Genomic DNA, 16,483 nt, shown 5'->3' with positions numbered 1-16,483 from the left:
GGTATGGAAACGGGGGCGAGTGGACAGCCCTGATTTACTGGGATGGAAAAACTTCAGCTTTGCTGCTGCACCCCCTCACTCTGTGTCCTGCTGTCCCTGCTGCAAGGCAGCATCATGCTGCAAAGATGTCTCCCTTTATTGTGCGAGCCCCGTTTTGGCCAGTGAGAGGGGAGGGCGGGTGTAGTGCATGTGGGTCTTGTCTTGGGCCCCCCAGATTTCTGTGTTTCTGGCGCTTTGAGCCCCTGTGCAGCTCCCAAGCAGTGCAAGCGCTTCCAGGATCAGCAGGCAGGTAAGCACTGATGTCCTCAGGGCATCAGCGCGACCCGTAGTGCCTGGCATGAGGTGTCCCTGTGTTAATGCCCATGGGCTGGTTGTGTAGCTCTGGATGGGTTGGACACGTGGCGTTAAACTACCTGGCTCCCAGGGCTGGGTGCATCCTGGTGACCTGAGGGTGCAGAGTCCCGTTAAGGGAGGACGGGGCAGGGCTGGAGCCCTCCAACTCGGCAGAGATCCCGCTGTACCCACCCACCCGCCTGCTGGGCTCAGGCTGGAAAGTCAGGGCTTTTTTTTCCATTGAAGTCAGCTGGCATCCTGAATTTTCCATCCCTTTTGGCCTCTGAGCTGGCACCACCACAGCCTGAGTAAACTTCCCCCCTTTCCTTCCAGCATGGCTGGGTGTTCCTGGGGTGCAGGGCAGAGCTGGGGCCGTGCCAGCCCACCCCCGTGGCTCCCCGGGCAGAGGCCGTGCGTGGGCAACTGGAGAGCAGGAGCACTGGGACAGCAAAAGTCCCGGGAATGGGATTTCTCCTTGCTTTCCTTGAGCCAGGGCAAAAGCCCTTATCAGCCAGGCTGGATGTTTCCCGGGGCACTGGGGAAATAAAGAGGTTTTCAGATCTTGGGGCGCATGACTGGGGACTGGTGCCCGAGCACTTTGGCCCTTGCTGCGTGGCACAGCTGTGTGTCACGGGGCCAATGTCCCAATACTTGGTTCAGCCTTGCGCCACCCTGGACTCTTCACAAAACTTGGGACCCTCATGCCCCGTACCTGATGCCTCCCACTCGGCTGCCAGTACCTCCCATAACCCCCTCCCCAGCCCTGGTGCAGGACCCTCCTGCTGGGACGAGGTTCTCCTGGTCCCAAGGACGGCTGCGATGCCCCAGCCTGGGGCTGGTGCCAGCGTGTCCCCTCTGCCCTGCTGCCACCCTGCCTGCCTGCAGCTCCTCTGCAGCAGCAGTGGCTCCTCATCCGCACAGAAAGCTCTCCAACTCGGGGCGGCTTGCGAAGCTGGAAACGGGGCAGGCGGCCAATTTAGGCTCCCCCTGTACGTTGGGTATGATTCAGCTCTGACCTTTGTGCGCGGTATCGGGCTGGCGGAGCAGCAGCGTGCCTCCCTCGGGAAGGCGGCAGCTCCAGGAAGGCTTTCGCTGCCCGCCATCCGCAAGGGATCTCATTGACACCTCTTGGAAGGTGTCCCCCCTGTCAGGGATGCCATCGGCCTTCAGTTTTCTGAAAATATCTGCCACCTGCTGTCACAGAGAAAGCACCTTCTCAAGAAAATTCATTTCTGACAGAGCAGAGAACGAGCCATATTAAACAACCTCAAGGAAAAATGAGAAACTAACTGACTTGCACAAACATTGCTTTGGCAAAATGTTCTCCTTTGTTTTCTTGGTGGTTTGTGTTGGATTTTTTTTTTTTTTTTTTTTTTTGTCCGCTGGCCTGGGGAGGACTGGTATTTCCATGAACTGGACAGGTCTTTTATAAGCTATGGGTGGAGGGCGCGTGGTGTGGGCTGTGTCTGGAGGCTCCTTCCAGTGGTGCCAGGGACAGACAGGGGAACCTGTTCGCATGGGAGGGGGACAGCAAGCAACTTCCATTCGGGTGCTGAGAAGCCCGATGGGTGATGGCCACCAAGCCTGTGCCGTGGCAGGGAGAGGGGTGGGCTGCCCTTTCTAGGAGCCCTGGAAGGACCGGTGGAAGGCCAGATCCCACACACAGGGATGGGGAGCAGTGGGGCACAGGGTGGACCAAAAGCACCCTCCAAAATAGGTGCTTTGTGCCTGCCTGCCGGCGCCACCGGGCGATGCAGCCCTGAGCGGCTGTAGCTGTTTGTGATGCGGGGGCTGCCTTTGTGGGGCTGCCAGAGCGCCTTGTTACAGGAGTGGACCTCCTTGGCTGCCCATTCATTGGCGCTCTGTGCCGGTGGCCTTTCTTCTCCTAATTGGGCTAGGGAGGAGGGGGAGCTGCCTGGGATTGCCCTCCCCACCGAGCCAGCCGTGCCCCCCACCTTCAGAGCGCGGGGATCGGTGACCCCCTAATCCTGCCTGGCTCTTGGGTGCTGGTGGTGGGGCTCCACCTCTGCTCTTCTCCCCCCATCCCCTGGCAGGGTGGTGGGGCCATGATCTGGAGGCGATTATTTGGAAAAGCATATGTACATATGGTTTCCTCCTTGGTTCCCGGGGGCTTGGGGAGGGCGGGTTCTTTCATGGGTTTATTTTCTTTGTCAGCTCTCTTTCACACAGCTTTATTTTCCTTCCTTTTGTCTCACGCGCCTTCCTTTCTCCTCCCCGGGCTGAGCCCCGGCCCTGCTGCCTCCCTTTCCCGCAGGGTCGACCTGCTGGGATGGATGCTGGTCCAAGCCCTGGGAGCTGGGACATCGACCCCTGCGGGGACCAGGGCCTCCACCGCCTCGCTTGGGGCATGTGGATTTTAAAAGAAGCCAAAAGCCCATGCCTGAGGTCTGGGAGCCCCCATGCTTGGGGGTCTCTGGGCCTCCTTCCCTGGGAGGGGGGGAGCTGGGTCTCAGCCTTGGGGTGGGATGAGGGGGGAAGCTCTGCACCCTGGAAGCTCCTGCTGCTTTGCTGATCCTCTCCTCCGCCTCCCCTGCTTTTTCCCACACCTCTTCCTGAAACGAAAGTTGGTGCTGTGAGTAGGAGAGCTGGAGGAGAGCAGAGCAGGAGCGGCCCTCGGTACACTTGTCACCTGCAAATCACTAGTAAATACAGGTGGTTTCTCAGGCCATCCCACTCCTTGCCTGGGAAGTTTAGCTGAAAGGCCGACCTCCAAGTCCACATTTTTGGGAGGATACTCATCACATGGTGAAGGGTTACTCCTCTGCAGTGCAGTTCCTATGTGTGCTTGTTGCCCTGAAGACAAAAATAATCTGGGGAGACTTTGTCCATCTGTTGAGTTTTGTGAAACGTGCAAAAAATACCTGCCTCCGGAGCGGAGGGAGGGGTGGGTGTTTTCGGAGCTGTGAGCACAGTAATTGTGTGAAGTGAGCCCACGCTGGGGCTGGAGGTGCCGTGGGCCCTGATGGGGGCACACTCCCACAGATTGTGTGATGCAGCAGGATGCCATGGAGTCTGGATTTGGGAGAAAAAGGAGGATCCTGCATGGTTTGTGACCTGAGCCCCTTGGTGCGGGTGCTCGCAAGTGTGGGCTGGAGGGGAATGGCTGAATACAGGGGCGTAGATAGAATGGCATTAAGACACTTCCTGCTGCTGGGGCTGTTTTCCAGGAGGGCCATCCAAGGTGGTGTCCAGTTTCTGCTCCATCACTTGCTTACGGGGTGGCCCAGCCCTGACAGTCTCGCACGTGCAATTACGGGCATGACTGACTGTCGCTGCTGGCCAAGGTTGTGGTTGTCAACCAGAAGGTTGGCATTGCTCAAATTCATGTGGCTGTGGGAGCCAGCGGTGGACAGGGCTGTCTCCTGCCCAGCTGATAGCTGCCACCGCTTGCCCTGTCCTTGTGCGTGGCTGTACTCTGTGCAAGGAAAATGCAGGGAGAAAGAAAGCGATTACCCCTCCGGTGGCAGTGACCTCGTGCTGCTGGGAACAGCTGGAAGAAGATGGTCGTCCTCTGGCTGTCCCCTTTGCTAGCAAAAGTCTGTCCTTGTAATTCCAGCTAAGGAGTTTCCCTTGCAGGTGATTAGGAAGAAGTGCTAGGTGGTCCCCGGCAGAAGAATGGTGTGGGGAGGCTCAGAGGGAGAGGTGCGGTGGGGCCAAGATGTTCTCCTGGTGGGGGAAGACAGGGAAAGATTTCTCCCTTACGTGCTGCACGGTGGCTGTGTGCCCAGGGCTCTGGCTGCCGCAGCCCTCCTCCTCATCTCCTACCTTTTACTGATGTTTGCCAGACTTTTATATAAGAAAAAGGAATTGATTGATGTCAAAGACGCGCCTCTCAATGTGACCTGAACCTTTGAAAGAGTGGGAAGGCTCCGTTTAGGGGATGCGACTAAAAACTTACCAAGACTTGTGGTTTTTTTTACAGTCAGGCATTCAGCGGTTGGGGTCTGGGCAGTTAATGCCGCCTTTGCGGGCGACGCGCGTCGTGGGCTTTAATTCCCTGTTACATAAAGCTGCCCTGTGCCATGGCAGCCTGCTCAGCACGTGATGAACACGCCAGCTGTTTGGTATTTATTTTTATATCCTCTCTCTTCGCATCCACTCTCAGCACCGACTGCCCGGTGCCGGTCGCTGGATGCCTGCCTCCGTCTGCACCGAGGGCAGGACCTGTGCGGGGGGCGGGGGCGCTTATCAAGTTTGGGGTGCAGGCACGGAGGGTTAGCAAGGAGGGCTGTCCGGGATGGCACACATACGCAAAACCCAGGGGTGATGGTGCAGCCCCTGCGCTGTGCCCTCATTAGAGGTGGCAGCAGTCTCCCAGCGGAGAGGAGCCGGGAATCCCGCAGCGATGCTGGGTGAGAAATAGCCTTTCTCCGCAGCCTCTGCCTGTGCAGGGGCACCCAGCACAAGTTTGGCCATTTAAGCACCCGTCTCGATGCTGGTGTTTGAAACCATGACCTGAGTTTTCACGCTGTCGGCAAAGGTTACGGCCATATTCACGGGAACATATAGCCCTGCCAGGTTTAGTGCCCGTGCTGCGCTGCCGGGGGTTACGTCAGCGCTCGTGTCGAGATGAAGCGTGGGAGCATAGGGGGCTAGTAAATAGACTCAAAATGCTTTTCTTCTAGCGACACGTTTTTAGCGCTCCGCATTGACTCTTCATCGCTTGTCTGTTTTCTGATCCTTCTTCTGAATCTGCCCTCTTCCATTTTATTCTTAAAAAGGTTTTTGTTCAGCATCTCTCCGTGCCGGGTCGCAGCGGTGCTGCCTTTGGTCCCCTTTCAATAGCAAAGCGGCTCCTTTCTTTTGGAGGCTTGGCCTGGAGGCTCAGCATCTCTGCAAAAACAGCCAAGCGTTTGGCAGGGCTGTAATTAAGTAGTGAAGGGCCTGTCACAGGACAGGTTGCCCCGGCTATTTTCGGGATATTGCAATACCCAGGTCTATAATAGATGACTCGGTGCAGCTGAGGGGATATTGGCTTATACCTATGTACTTTGATCACGGCATAGATGAATGAGTCCTGCTGGCCCAGTTACGGAAGTTATTTTATCGTTAGAAGAAGGGCTGCTGAATGCTTGAAACATTGCAGGAAGGGAACAGCTTCGTGGTGGGAGGTGTGGAAGGCTTCAGGTGCGGTGGGCCAAACTTTCTGTTCCTCAAAAGTGACCCTGTGTTCCATCCAGGGATGCCAGCGAGGCCATGGTGGGACTCTGAGGTTTCCAGTGCTGTGGAAACTCGACTAATTGGCTCTTTCTTTCCCTCTAGTACATCGGGAGCCTGGATGTGCCACGGCCAAACAGCCGGGTGGAGATCGTGACGGCCATGCGGCGGATCAGGGTGAGTGTGACGAGGATGCTCCTTCCCCTTGCGTGTCAGGGGCACTGCTCCTCGGTCTCCGCTTACAGCCTTGTCTCACATAAGTCCCATCCTCCAGTTTATCCATAACTTGGTATTTTTCACCGTCACTTTCTCCACGGAGGTCTCTCTGTAACCTCGGCTTGGTGGCTGCAAACTTGTGCCACACTGCCACATTTGGAGCAGCCCCAGTGCTGGCTGTCCCCCACGGTATCCGGGCATCCCACAGGCCATGGCTGGGGTTTGCCGCAGCCCGAGCGGTGGCAGGGCCATCTCCGTGCTGCCTTCTGTGCAGGAGCATGTGCTGTGGAGGCAGGGATGGGGTAGAAGGTGGGTGTGGGACATGGGGCTGCCGGCACTGGATGGAAACCATAGCATTTGGAGGATTTCCTCGTGTGTCAGTCTCTATTCAAAGGTAACAGCAAACTATTTGTGGAAAACGTACGCTTGTCTTTTCCCGCTTGCGTTAAGTGCTTCAGCTGCGTGAAAATTCAACTGCTGCCTGGATGTGTCGGCAGGTTAGTGCCCGGTAAATGGTAATGTGCAAATTAAAGTGCTGAGTAATGAGCTCTGGGGCTGGCCAGCAGCGAGTAGGTTGGGGGATGTCAGCTGCTAATGAAGTCATCTGGCTTCCCAAAATACTTATAGTCAGGATACGGGGCGCTCTCGCCGTATAATGCTTGGCTGATGGCCAGGAGAGGAGCTTTTCCTCTGCTCCCCGGCCTCTCGCCCGCACAACTGGAAGGTGTTCAAGGGCAGGATGGGAAGTGAGCAAAGCGCGCACCCGGAGAACTCGCTGCCCCCAGGCTCAAAACAGCAGGAGCTTGACTGCTTTTCGCCGCACGAGACAGCCCTTTGGGTGGTGATGGGACCTTGGTCTGACGTACGTGGTGGTGCGGCCACAGGCGTGGGTAATTTGGTCTGTTCTGTGGGTCGCAAGCAAGGGGTCTGCCCTGTCTTCCAGGAATGGCTCTCTCCTGGAAGTAACACTCTTAAATGGAAGGAGCTGAGGATGCTTGCAGGGATGTTGAGTAATGGATGAGCTGCCTTTCCGGTGGCCCTGTGGGATCCCGTGAGCTCTGGACCTGCTCGTATGGCTGAGCAGCCTTACCAGTGTTCAGCTCTCACCTTGCTCCTCTCTCAGCCCCTTCTGCCAACTCTTGCTATAACCTTGTTTTCTCATCTCCAGAGGAGGAGAGGGGTATCGTACCCCAAGGAGAGGAGTATCATACCCCCAAGGGCACAGCTTGCAAGGCTCTTCAGTTTCAAACTTTCATTGCATAAATAGTTTGCAGGCTTTTCTCAGCAGCTTTCCTACCTGCTGCCCTGTCCTCTTTGTGGTGGTTAACTTTGTGGCCAGTGCACAAGCTGGGAGGTCTTTTATGGCATTAGGTTTGCTCACCTTGGTTCCACATGAGGTTTGGGACAGAACAACTGTGATGCTGTCAGGAGCTCTCACAAACAGCTGTTTCCTCTGCTGCCTTTCAAGATAAGACTTTTGAAAGAATGCAGCTGCAGCCCCAAAATCGCGCAACTCCACAGCAGTATGGGAGGACTGGCACAACTTTGAGGGCTTAAATAAACCCTACTGTGTTTTTTTTTGTGTTGAGCAAAATAAATATACTTCGGTGTAGTCTAGACAATTCATAGATAAAGCTCTGAATGGCAGAAAGAACACAAATTAGGGTAAAATAATGATTTCTCATGATGTGTTTGAAACCTGCTCAAGTTTCCTTGATCTAATGGAAGACGAGAGAGATGCAAGTCGTTGAAAGGCCGTGAGTCTGCAGATCACATCTGCCAGAGAGGCTTTTAAATGTCTGTTTATTTGTCGTGGGGTGCTGTTTGTGAAGAGGATGGCCGGATGGTTTGTTTGACGGGAGTTTACGCACAAAGCTCTTCCCTGGTTTCCCGTGTTTTGCACTGGCTTTTGCTACCAGCAGCAAGACGTTACTGCGGCGTTGCGAGGGCATTCGCTGGCTGGGCTGGGCGCCGGGGGCTGGTTTGAATTTGGCTGGAGGTCAAGGAATGCATGTCTTCCTTAAAGCAAAAGGGTAGTTGTGTTCTTTAGGGCATAAAGTAATCCCAAAATATTGGCTTGGGGAAACCGGAGGAAGAAAAAGCTTATTTTAGGCACGGAAGGCGAGCGATGGGAGATCTTCGAGTGCAAGCTGGGGCGGTTCTGCATGTGGTGTGTGAAGCAGCTCCTCACCCTGAGGTTTGTATGGTTTTTAACACGGTCCCTTGTTTAGGGGGAAAGGGGAAAGTGTTATGTCCTAGCACGTTCTGAGTTACTTGCTGCTGGTGACGGGGGGGTTGACACCCTTTCCATCCCCCTTGCCACTGCATCTTCCCCCTCTCTCAATGTTGCCTTCATGCTGCTCACTGGCCTTTGGCACTATTTACTAAATGATTAAAAAAAGTGGTCTTACAAAGAAGTGAGGAGGCACCCTGCCCAACAGCAGGGGTCCCGAGGGGGAGGGCGCCCTGGAAGTCCCCGTAACTACCCATGCCGGGGAGGGACACGGGGCCACCAGCAGCAGCAGCTTCTCCTGCAGCGCTGCCTCCCCTCCGCTCCCAGGCGGTTGGGATTTGGAGGTCGAGCACTGGGGGCCTTGGCTGATCGCAGCTTCCTGTTTAGATGGAGACCTGACCCTTTGGGGGCAAAGAGGAGGACACGGCATAGCCGGCATTGCTGGGATTCCTGCTCTGGCCTGGGCTCTGCCGCCCTGGTGCCGCCTGCCTGAGAGCAAAGCAGAGCAGCGGGTCGTGGGCAGAGCGGCTCCACCAGAGCAAGATGTAGATATTAAGCCCAAATCTGGTCCCTTTTGTGGATCTGGGTTGAGAGGGACTTTGTACAGGGAGTCGGTGTTTCAGGGAAGGGATGCCATCCACATCTTCCCCCTGCTGAAGGGCTGGCGGTGGCATAGCCATCCTCACGGTGCTCACCCGAGGGAGGGTTTCTGTCCAGAAGCAGGAGGATGTTGGAGAATTCCCGAGATTCTCACAGCTTGGGGACGAGGAGGGAAGGGGAGGTGCTCAGCTCTGCCTTCCTGCTTTTCCTGCCTGCTCCAGCTGGCTTGCTGGGGACGCAGCCTTGTCTTGGTCTGCCTCTTGGTGCAAATCCCTGGGCCTGGAAGGACTCAGTGGAATGGGACATTGGCCCTGCCAAGGATGCACTTGGACAGCAATTTCCTGAGTGTTTGCTACAGCTTTCCTCCGGAACCTACATCTTCTGACTCTCCTGCAGGGCACCAATGGCCACGTCAGTACTAAAAAATGCAGTAGGCCAGGGCTTGTTTTCCTGGCAAACAGTTGGGATTGTGTCTGTACAGCTGTCCCCCTTCTCCTCCTCATCCCAAAACAGGGTGACCTGGTCCGCGTTGCTTCATGTCCTAAACTTCTGGGATAGGTTCCTCGGCTCCTCTGCATGGAGGTGTGATAAACCAATCCATAAGCCCAGATAGTTACCCTTGGGCACCTGAACCTCAAAAGGTCCCAAGCTCAATAGTAATTAAATGCTCATTAAAGCTGCAGCCAGCCTGACCTGTTGGTGTGAGCCCAGGGGACATTCCTTCCAGAGGCCCCAGTGCTCTTCTGCTCTGTGCCAGTGACGGGCAAAGCTTGAGAAATTCAGATGGGAGCTCATGACTGTGGTCTGGGATGGGTTGTACATCCATCAGGTACCAAAGAGGGTGTTACAATACTGGAGAGCAAGACCCCAACTGATGCATCTTCCCAACCATAAGGAGTATGAGTTGTTGAAGACTTCAGTTTAAAGTGCCTGAGCTGTCTGCAGGGCATCCTTTCTTGTTGTTGTTGTTTTTTTTTTTTCCTTTCAGAATGGCTGAGCACGTGAAGCCCTAAATGACAATGATAACTGTATATTTTTTTTATGTTTTATGATGTAAATATATGCAAATGCTTTCCTCTCTGTGGTCTTGGCATGTCTCCAGTGCAGCCAGGGCTACCTGGCTGGGGCTTGGTGCGGTCGTTCTAGAGAATTTGGAATCATCCTTTCTTTGCTGCTGCGGTTGCTGAGTGCAGCTTTAATCCAGGTTTTCTTTGGTGCCAGAAGGGTTGAAATCCTATATAGGCATTTCTGAAAAGCTGCTTGTGGAAGTCTTCTGCAAGCCTGTTCCTGGGAAGTGTCCAGCTGAGTTTTGCAGGCTCAAAACAAGGAGACATTTCAAGCACTTTAAAATCTAGCTCCTCTACACCTCCTACTCTGTCAGGTACATCTGATTTTGTTGGACTTCTGCTGCTTTGCATAGCTGAGCTCTATTTTAGCAAATTGGCAAAATTGCTGAATTTCAACAAGCTTGTTTAAAGCAAGATTTTGCGTCCCCTGCAAGCCACACTCACAGTCGGACTGGTGTGAAAATTGATGCATTTGGGCAGTTATTTGTGTAGAGCACCTGGTGTAATTCTGAGCTCATTCAATTAAAATATTTCTGAGATACCCCTGTTCCTGCCATGGCGAGTTTTGAAAAGCGTTAGGTCATTTATAATGATGTCTTTTTTTTTTTCTTTTTTTTTTTCTTCTTCCTCTTTTTTTTTCTTTCATCGTGCAAGAAGCAGCACAGCCACGACTGTCCCTGCTGTAAAACAGAGCAGGATTTGAAAGGGAGCTGGCCCGGCGGGTGGCGGGCTGGCCAGGAGATGCTCAGGCGTTGGCTGCCTGGAGAGCTCAGCCTGCTCTTGGCCAAGTCACGGCACTCCGCGCAAGGTGAATTATCGGTGCGCTAATGACTTGATGTGATTATCCGAGATGAACAAGATTACGTTGTATTAGATCTGGGAGGAACCGAAGGGATATCTGTAATAATTTCAATTGCTCTTTCAGTGCTCTGACAATCACAGTAAAAGGGGTGAAGGATTCCGGGCAAGTTCGCTGTATTTCTCCTGGCACCACCGGTGCCACTTAGCTTCGTAATGAAATAATGGCTAGTTCAGTATGGCTACCAACATGCCACCTACTCGATTGCATGAAATAGGTCAGGATCTCATCCTGTGGTTAGTATTTAATCAATAAACTGGTTAAATTAGTTGACAGATCTATAGGAGCAGCCTTTTGACTAGGACTGCCCATAGGGGAGGGATGGTTTCCAGGAGACTTGGCCAAAGTGTGGTGGCCCTGGCTTTGCTGTCTATTTTAATACCATGGCTAGGATGCAACGAGTGCTTTCCAAAGAAGCTTTGAAGGTTACTGGCAGCATTAAGTAGTGTGAGTTGTAATGCCCATGTAGTAAAATTACAAGTTTAAGGAGGTAAATGACTCCATGTAGCAGAGGGCAGGCATCCGACCAGGTAAGAAGGTGCGAAGTGTAAACCATTAATGCTGGAAAGCGAGGTCTGAGCCCTGGAGGAAGCCAGATAGGGATGGAGCTTTGGGCACTGCTTGCCAGAGAGACTTTGGGAAGGCGGTCCTGGGCAGACATGAGCAAGTACTGCCTGTGCCGGCTGTCTGCCGGGCTTGCTGGGTCATGCAGTGGCAGGAATGACTGGGCTGAGCCAAACATGTGACCTGATGGGTCCTGAGGAGATGAGGAATGGGTATAGAATCATAGAATGGGTAGAGTCTGAAGGGACCTTAAAGATCACCTAGTTCCACCCTCCCTGCATGCTCCTCTTCTCTCAGTAGCTGGCCTTGTAAGTCAGTCATGATAAGCTCATTGCCTTTCGGCTTCCAGCAATGCCCTAGCTAAGAGTTCTCTGCCAGGCTTGGGGCAGCAGCGTGTCCCTTGTGGCCAGGCTCCAAAGTGTAGTGAGGAGGAGAGCTTCGTAGCAGGGTGTCCAGCCTGGGAAAGAGCAGGGGGTTCCCAACTGGACGGAGGTCTTAGTTATGGAGCCAGAGAGGATGAAGGAAGCCATAACCCAGAAGGGGGAGCATGCTTCGAGAAGGCTGATGAGCCAAGGAGGTGCAGGCTGGTGCGTGGTGTTCCCCATACCTCCTGTTTTTTTGAGGAGCTTGGGACTTCTGCTCTGGGCAAGTGTCCCACGGGCAGGCGGTGCTCAGGGCTCTGGCAGGAGCACATCAACTGATGCTGGGCATGCCAGTGCAAGCAGCAATGCCCCTGGTGGGTGATGATGGCCTGTAGCCAGGCAAATGCCTTTGAGAGAGCTGGGAGCCAAGTAGGCACCCAGCCCAGGGCAGGACTGGAGCTGCTGGCAAAAAGCTGGGAGGCAGCAGTGCCTTGTGTCCCCTACGTCCCTGTCATGCATCCTTGCCCTGTGTTTGCTTGGGTTGGCCTTTCCTCAATTGGGCTTTCTTCCCTCTCCAAGAGCCAACGGCATCTCTCTGTGACTCACCTCGCTCGCCGGCTGGGGGCTTTCCCCGACGGTGCTCGTGGTGAGTCACATTACTGGCTTGCCGATGCCATCGTCTGAAACATCGACAAATATCTCCTGGGAGCTCAAGGGAGAGGATGGGGAACAACGTCTGCCAGGCTTCCTGAACGTGGGGGAGAGGGCAGACCTTCATCATTGCTCCTTCCCAGCCTGGGAGTGTTCTACCAGCTCCCACAGCCTCTCTAAATTCATGGAGAGTCAAGTAATTTCACAAATGTCTGTCCGTCTTTGTGCCCTTGTGCTCCTTCCACTTCCTCCTGCTTCATGTTTGTTCTTCCTCAGCAATGTTACTTCAATCAGGCTTTAAGCATTGAGCTAATGGGCTGCGTCATGAAAGACATGGACCTGTTGGAGCAGGTCCAGAGGAGGACCACAAAGAAGATCAGAGGGCTGGAGCACCTCCCCTATGAGGGCAGGCTGAGAGAGTCGGGGTTGTTCCGCCTGGAAAAGAGAAGGCTCTGGGAGACCTTATTGCGGCCTTCCAGTACCTAAAGGAGGCCTACAGGAGAGCTGGGGAGGGACTCTTTACAAGGGCATGTAGTGATAGGATGAGGGGGAATGGCTTCAAACTGCCGGAGGTAGATTTAGATTAGCTATTAGGAAGAAATTTTTCACTGTGAGGGAGGTAAGGCACTGGAGCTGGTTGCCCAGAGAAGTTGTGGCAGCTCCATCCCTGGAAGTGTTCAAGGCCAGGTTGGATGGGGCTTTGAGCAACCTGGTCCAGTGGGAGGTGTCCCTGCCCATGGCAGGAGGGGTGCAACTGGATGATCTTCAAGGCCCCTTCCAACTTAAACCATTCTATGATTCTATGACCATCCCTTGGGCTCAGCAGAGCATGTGCAGGGGGGTCAGTGAGTGCTGAAGAGGTGCCCCTGGTCTTTGTGGCTCCTTCTTTTGAGGGCTCCACATGGTTTTGGTAGCGCAACAAGCCTGGTTCAGCGCCAGGGCTCAGCTGCACTAGGAGGGGAATCCGGGGCTATAAACCTTGCTTTCTGCAGGAACACGGCGCAGCTGGAGGAAGCACCAACGCACATAATGTCTGTGGCACCGCAAGCGCGGTGGAAGCTGCCGGCAGTGCCGAGGTGGCTCTCCTGCTCCCCGCATACCTGCTCTGGCTTTTCCACCTGCCTAGAAGGGAAAGATTTGTTGCACGCTCTGGCTCACGGGCATGATTGGATTTAGCCTGGCTGTCAAGGGGGGAGGTCTGCAGCTTGTTCTGGGAGATTTGGGGTCATGAGAGCACTAGTAATTGCTGTTTGTGAGCGTTTGAAGAGTTCTTACAGAAACCATCGTCCTTTGATAGGTCTCTGCTCCTTCTGCAAGGTGACAGAGCTGCCTTTGATTGCCTGACCCTCTAACTTGTGTAAACCTCTGTAGAAAGTGTTGTCATTGACGGAAAGGGCTGTGTTCGGTGTCACCAGCCATCACACACTCAGCTCAGTGCTCTCCAGCCCCACCACTGTCACAGAGAGGTGATAGTCTCTTCTGCTGCTAGAAACTTGCTAACAAAGATAGCCATCTCCACTTATCTTTGCATTTTAGAGTAAATTCCTAACTGTGCATAAGAATAAGCTCCTGGCCCACCTGAGAGGTTGTTGAGAGGAGAAAATGGGTTTGAGTGGGGTACTCTGAGATGTGGCTGATTTCGGGGTCTGCAACTCATCCTGGCACCTCCCAGCACTTTCCTGGTCAGCACTGTGGAGAGCTGGACCCATCCTCCTTTTCCAACCCCCTCGAGTTTGTGTCTTCTCACATCCCTGCCATTGCTTTTATTTGGAGGTTTTTGTCTTCTGGTTTACTGCAACATGGAAATTTCCTGTGTTTTTTGAAGAAATTAGGGCTTTCCTCAGTTTGCTGCCATCATGGCAGCATTTTACTCTTGGGATGAAGTGGGGTCCAAACGCTCCCTTGCGCTGTCTGCTGAAGCTGATGTCGCATGGACCTGAGCAGAAGAGACACAGTCATCTGTGTCCTGAGCAGCCGCCTCTTCCAGCCCGGTGTGAGCGTGTCCAGAGATGATACCTGGCTCTTGCTCTGTGATTAAGGAGAGAAATAGCTTAGAAAAAGGAGAGCAAAGATTAAAAAAAACCTCAGAAGCAGGAGGCCAGGGGTCAAGCAATATTTAGTATCTGTTTTATGGATGAGAAACTGAAGCAGAGGGAGACTAAGTGACTCGCCAGACTGCTTCTGAGGGAAGCATCCCTGTGTGGGGAACCGGACTGAGATAAAATTGAACCAACCTGAAGGTAACGCTTTAAATGCTACTCTTGAGTATAATCCTTTCTGCTCCTGTGCTTCTCTGCTGGTCCTCGAAGGCCAAGGAACCCTTGATTTAATTTGTTGAAGTGTTCTCCTCTGCTGCATCACCACAGAAGAGAGGCAAAGCGTGGAGCTGCAGCTTTGCCAAAAAAAAAAAAAGAAAAGAAAAGAAAAAAATGCCACGTGCCCCAGTTTCTTCCCTGCTAAAATTAATTCTTGGTGGTTTTGGCTTGGTGCAGCAGGGAAGGTTTGTTCTGGGCGATGCCGTACACCAAATGGCTGAGGGGGAAGAGCAGCGTCAGAGCCTGCTTTGCAGCCTGTGGCAAGGCAAGAAGGATTTTGGCACAGGGTTTTGTGGCCCTGAGAGCTGTAAGGGGTGTGTGTGTGTGTGTGTGTTACGGCGGGAGCAGAGGAAAGGATCACATCTGTTTTAAGAGGAGAGGCTGCAAAAGCTATTGTGTGAGCTGGTCTGTGGAACGGATCTCGTTTAATTAGGGAGCTGGAGGAAAGGATGTGTCTATTGTAGGGCAGCAGAACAACAAGCACAGCCGAGAACGAGATAAAGGAGCCGAGCGCTATTCCAGTCCCAGAGGAGAAGGGCTGTAGTGTACAAAGCATGATGAAAGCCCCGGAGGTCCCCTGCCTCCTCCTGCCCGCACCTCCTCGCCCCACAGGCAGGCTGCCATGGCCATGCAAGGGCTACCGCTTCTCCGTGTGGCACTGCGGCCACGGGCACGGTCCCCGGCTGCTCTGGTGTCCCTGTGAACGATAGTCAGTGGGTGAAGTGATGTGCTTCGACTGGGATTTTTGGAGGGGCTGGACTTTCCCAAGCTAGCGTGAAGTCTGCCCAGAGGAAGATTCTACATGAAGAACGTAGCCAAATTTGGATGGATTTTCAGAGAAGAAAATGTTTCCTTCTCAAGGTCAGGCTTCCCTGATGGAGACCGAGGATCCTAGTGATTCTTAATCTGTCGCTTGGTCTTCACCAGCATGAGTTTTACATGGTGGGGAAAAAACCACAACCAAATGAGTACTCCTTGCCATGTGCTTCCCTATGGAAACTGCTGGTCTGTTTCAGTGGACAGTGCAAAAATCAGCCTTAAGTGGGTATTCCCTGCAGGAAACTTCAGCAAAAATGGTTAAATTTCAGCTTAACTCTTTAACTGAAAACAGCTCCACCTGTGATGTTTTATAGTGATGGTGTTCTTGGATTACAATATATGCATTGTAACGAGCCATCTCTTTCTTTTTGCCTCTAAAGCCTCCAGTTTTGTTTTTGGCATTTTGCTCCAATGACATTTTCTTGCTCCCTCTTAACATGACGGATGAGATTGGTCTGGAGTCCTTCAAACACTCCCTGATTCCCAGGAACTTCGGGGATTTGTGTGTGTGTCTCTCCAGTACTGCAAACACAAAGAGCACATCTCTGCTGACCTCTACATACACGCTAAGAAATCCTCAATATTTAAAAAAGAGAAACCCAGAGTAATTTTGGTGAGCGTGATTCGGGATATGGGTCCCACTGAGCTTTCTGTGAAAAGACGGTAATTTCACCTTTCTACTTGCTCGGCTCATGTGCCCAGGACCACACTATCTTCATAGTGTCCCTTTCACTGGGATGACACCTTTCAATGTCTCCCGGGTTTTTTAGGATGCATTTCTGCATCTCGTGGATGCAGCTTCTGTTCCTTTTTCCTTTAGCAGCCTGCTTGGCCAATGCCATATAAAATCAACCTGAAATGAGTAGATGCCAGATTCCTGTACACTTGCCCTGGATAGTTTCTTCCAGAACTCCACAAAAACGGGCCTTGCTGTGCTCTCCTTGCTGTGGGGTTTCCTCCAAGCACAGTGGCATTCTGTCATCTGTCGCTGTCATCGCTTCATTTTTGGGATCCACCGGCGAGGTGGATTTTGTCACCTTAAGCTGGGCTGTACGGTCGTTATAGATAACAATTTTATCAAAATGCATGCAAAGGGGGAAACAGCAATGTATTCTCTAAGTTTCTTAGCCAGGCTAATACCTTTGTGAGGTGCACTTTCAATTTTATTGCGATAGTTTAGAATCTCAGCTTGCGTAGAACTAGTGCTGTGCTGGGTTGTACTGTGGTTCTTTTGCTTGACATTAAGTTTTGCCTGTTTTCTAACTCCGCCTAAAATCTTGGAACTT

The 16,483-nt window shown here is 53.0% G+C and overlaps 1 protein-coding gene across 1 annotated transcript in view; it reads left to right on the top strand.

The window, feature by feature from the left end:
• Positions 1-16,483, top strand: part of NOS1AP (nitric oxide synthase 1 (neuronal) adaptor protein) — a 42,399-nt gene that overhangs the window by 6,550 nt on the left and 19,366 nt on the right. Inside the window, exon 3 of the mRNA XM_009892886.1 lies at positions 5,617-5,688. Coding sequence (XP_009891188.1) covers positions 5,617-5,688 — 72 coding nt within the window. The remainder of the gene's footprint in view (positions 1-5,616; positions 5,689-16,483) is intronic.

Source organism: Charadrius vociferus, unplaced genomic scaffold (assembly GCF_000708025.1).
Source record: "Charadrius vociferus isolate BGI_N301 unplaced genomic scaffold, ASM70802v2 scaffold39, whole genome shotgun sequence".
Classification (NCBI taxonomy): domain Eukaryota; kingdom Metazoa; phylum Chordata; class Aves; order Charadriiformes; family Charadriidae; genus Charadrius; species Charadrius vociferus.
Note: the sequence above shows the minus strand (reverse complement) of the source record. Positions and strands in the feature narration are given on the sequence as shown.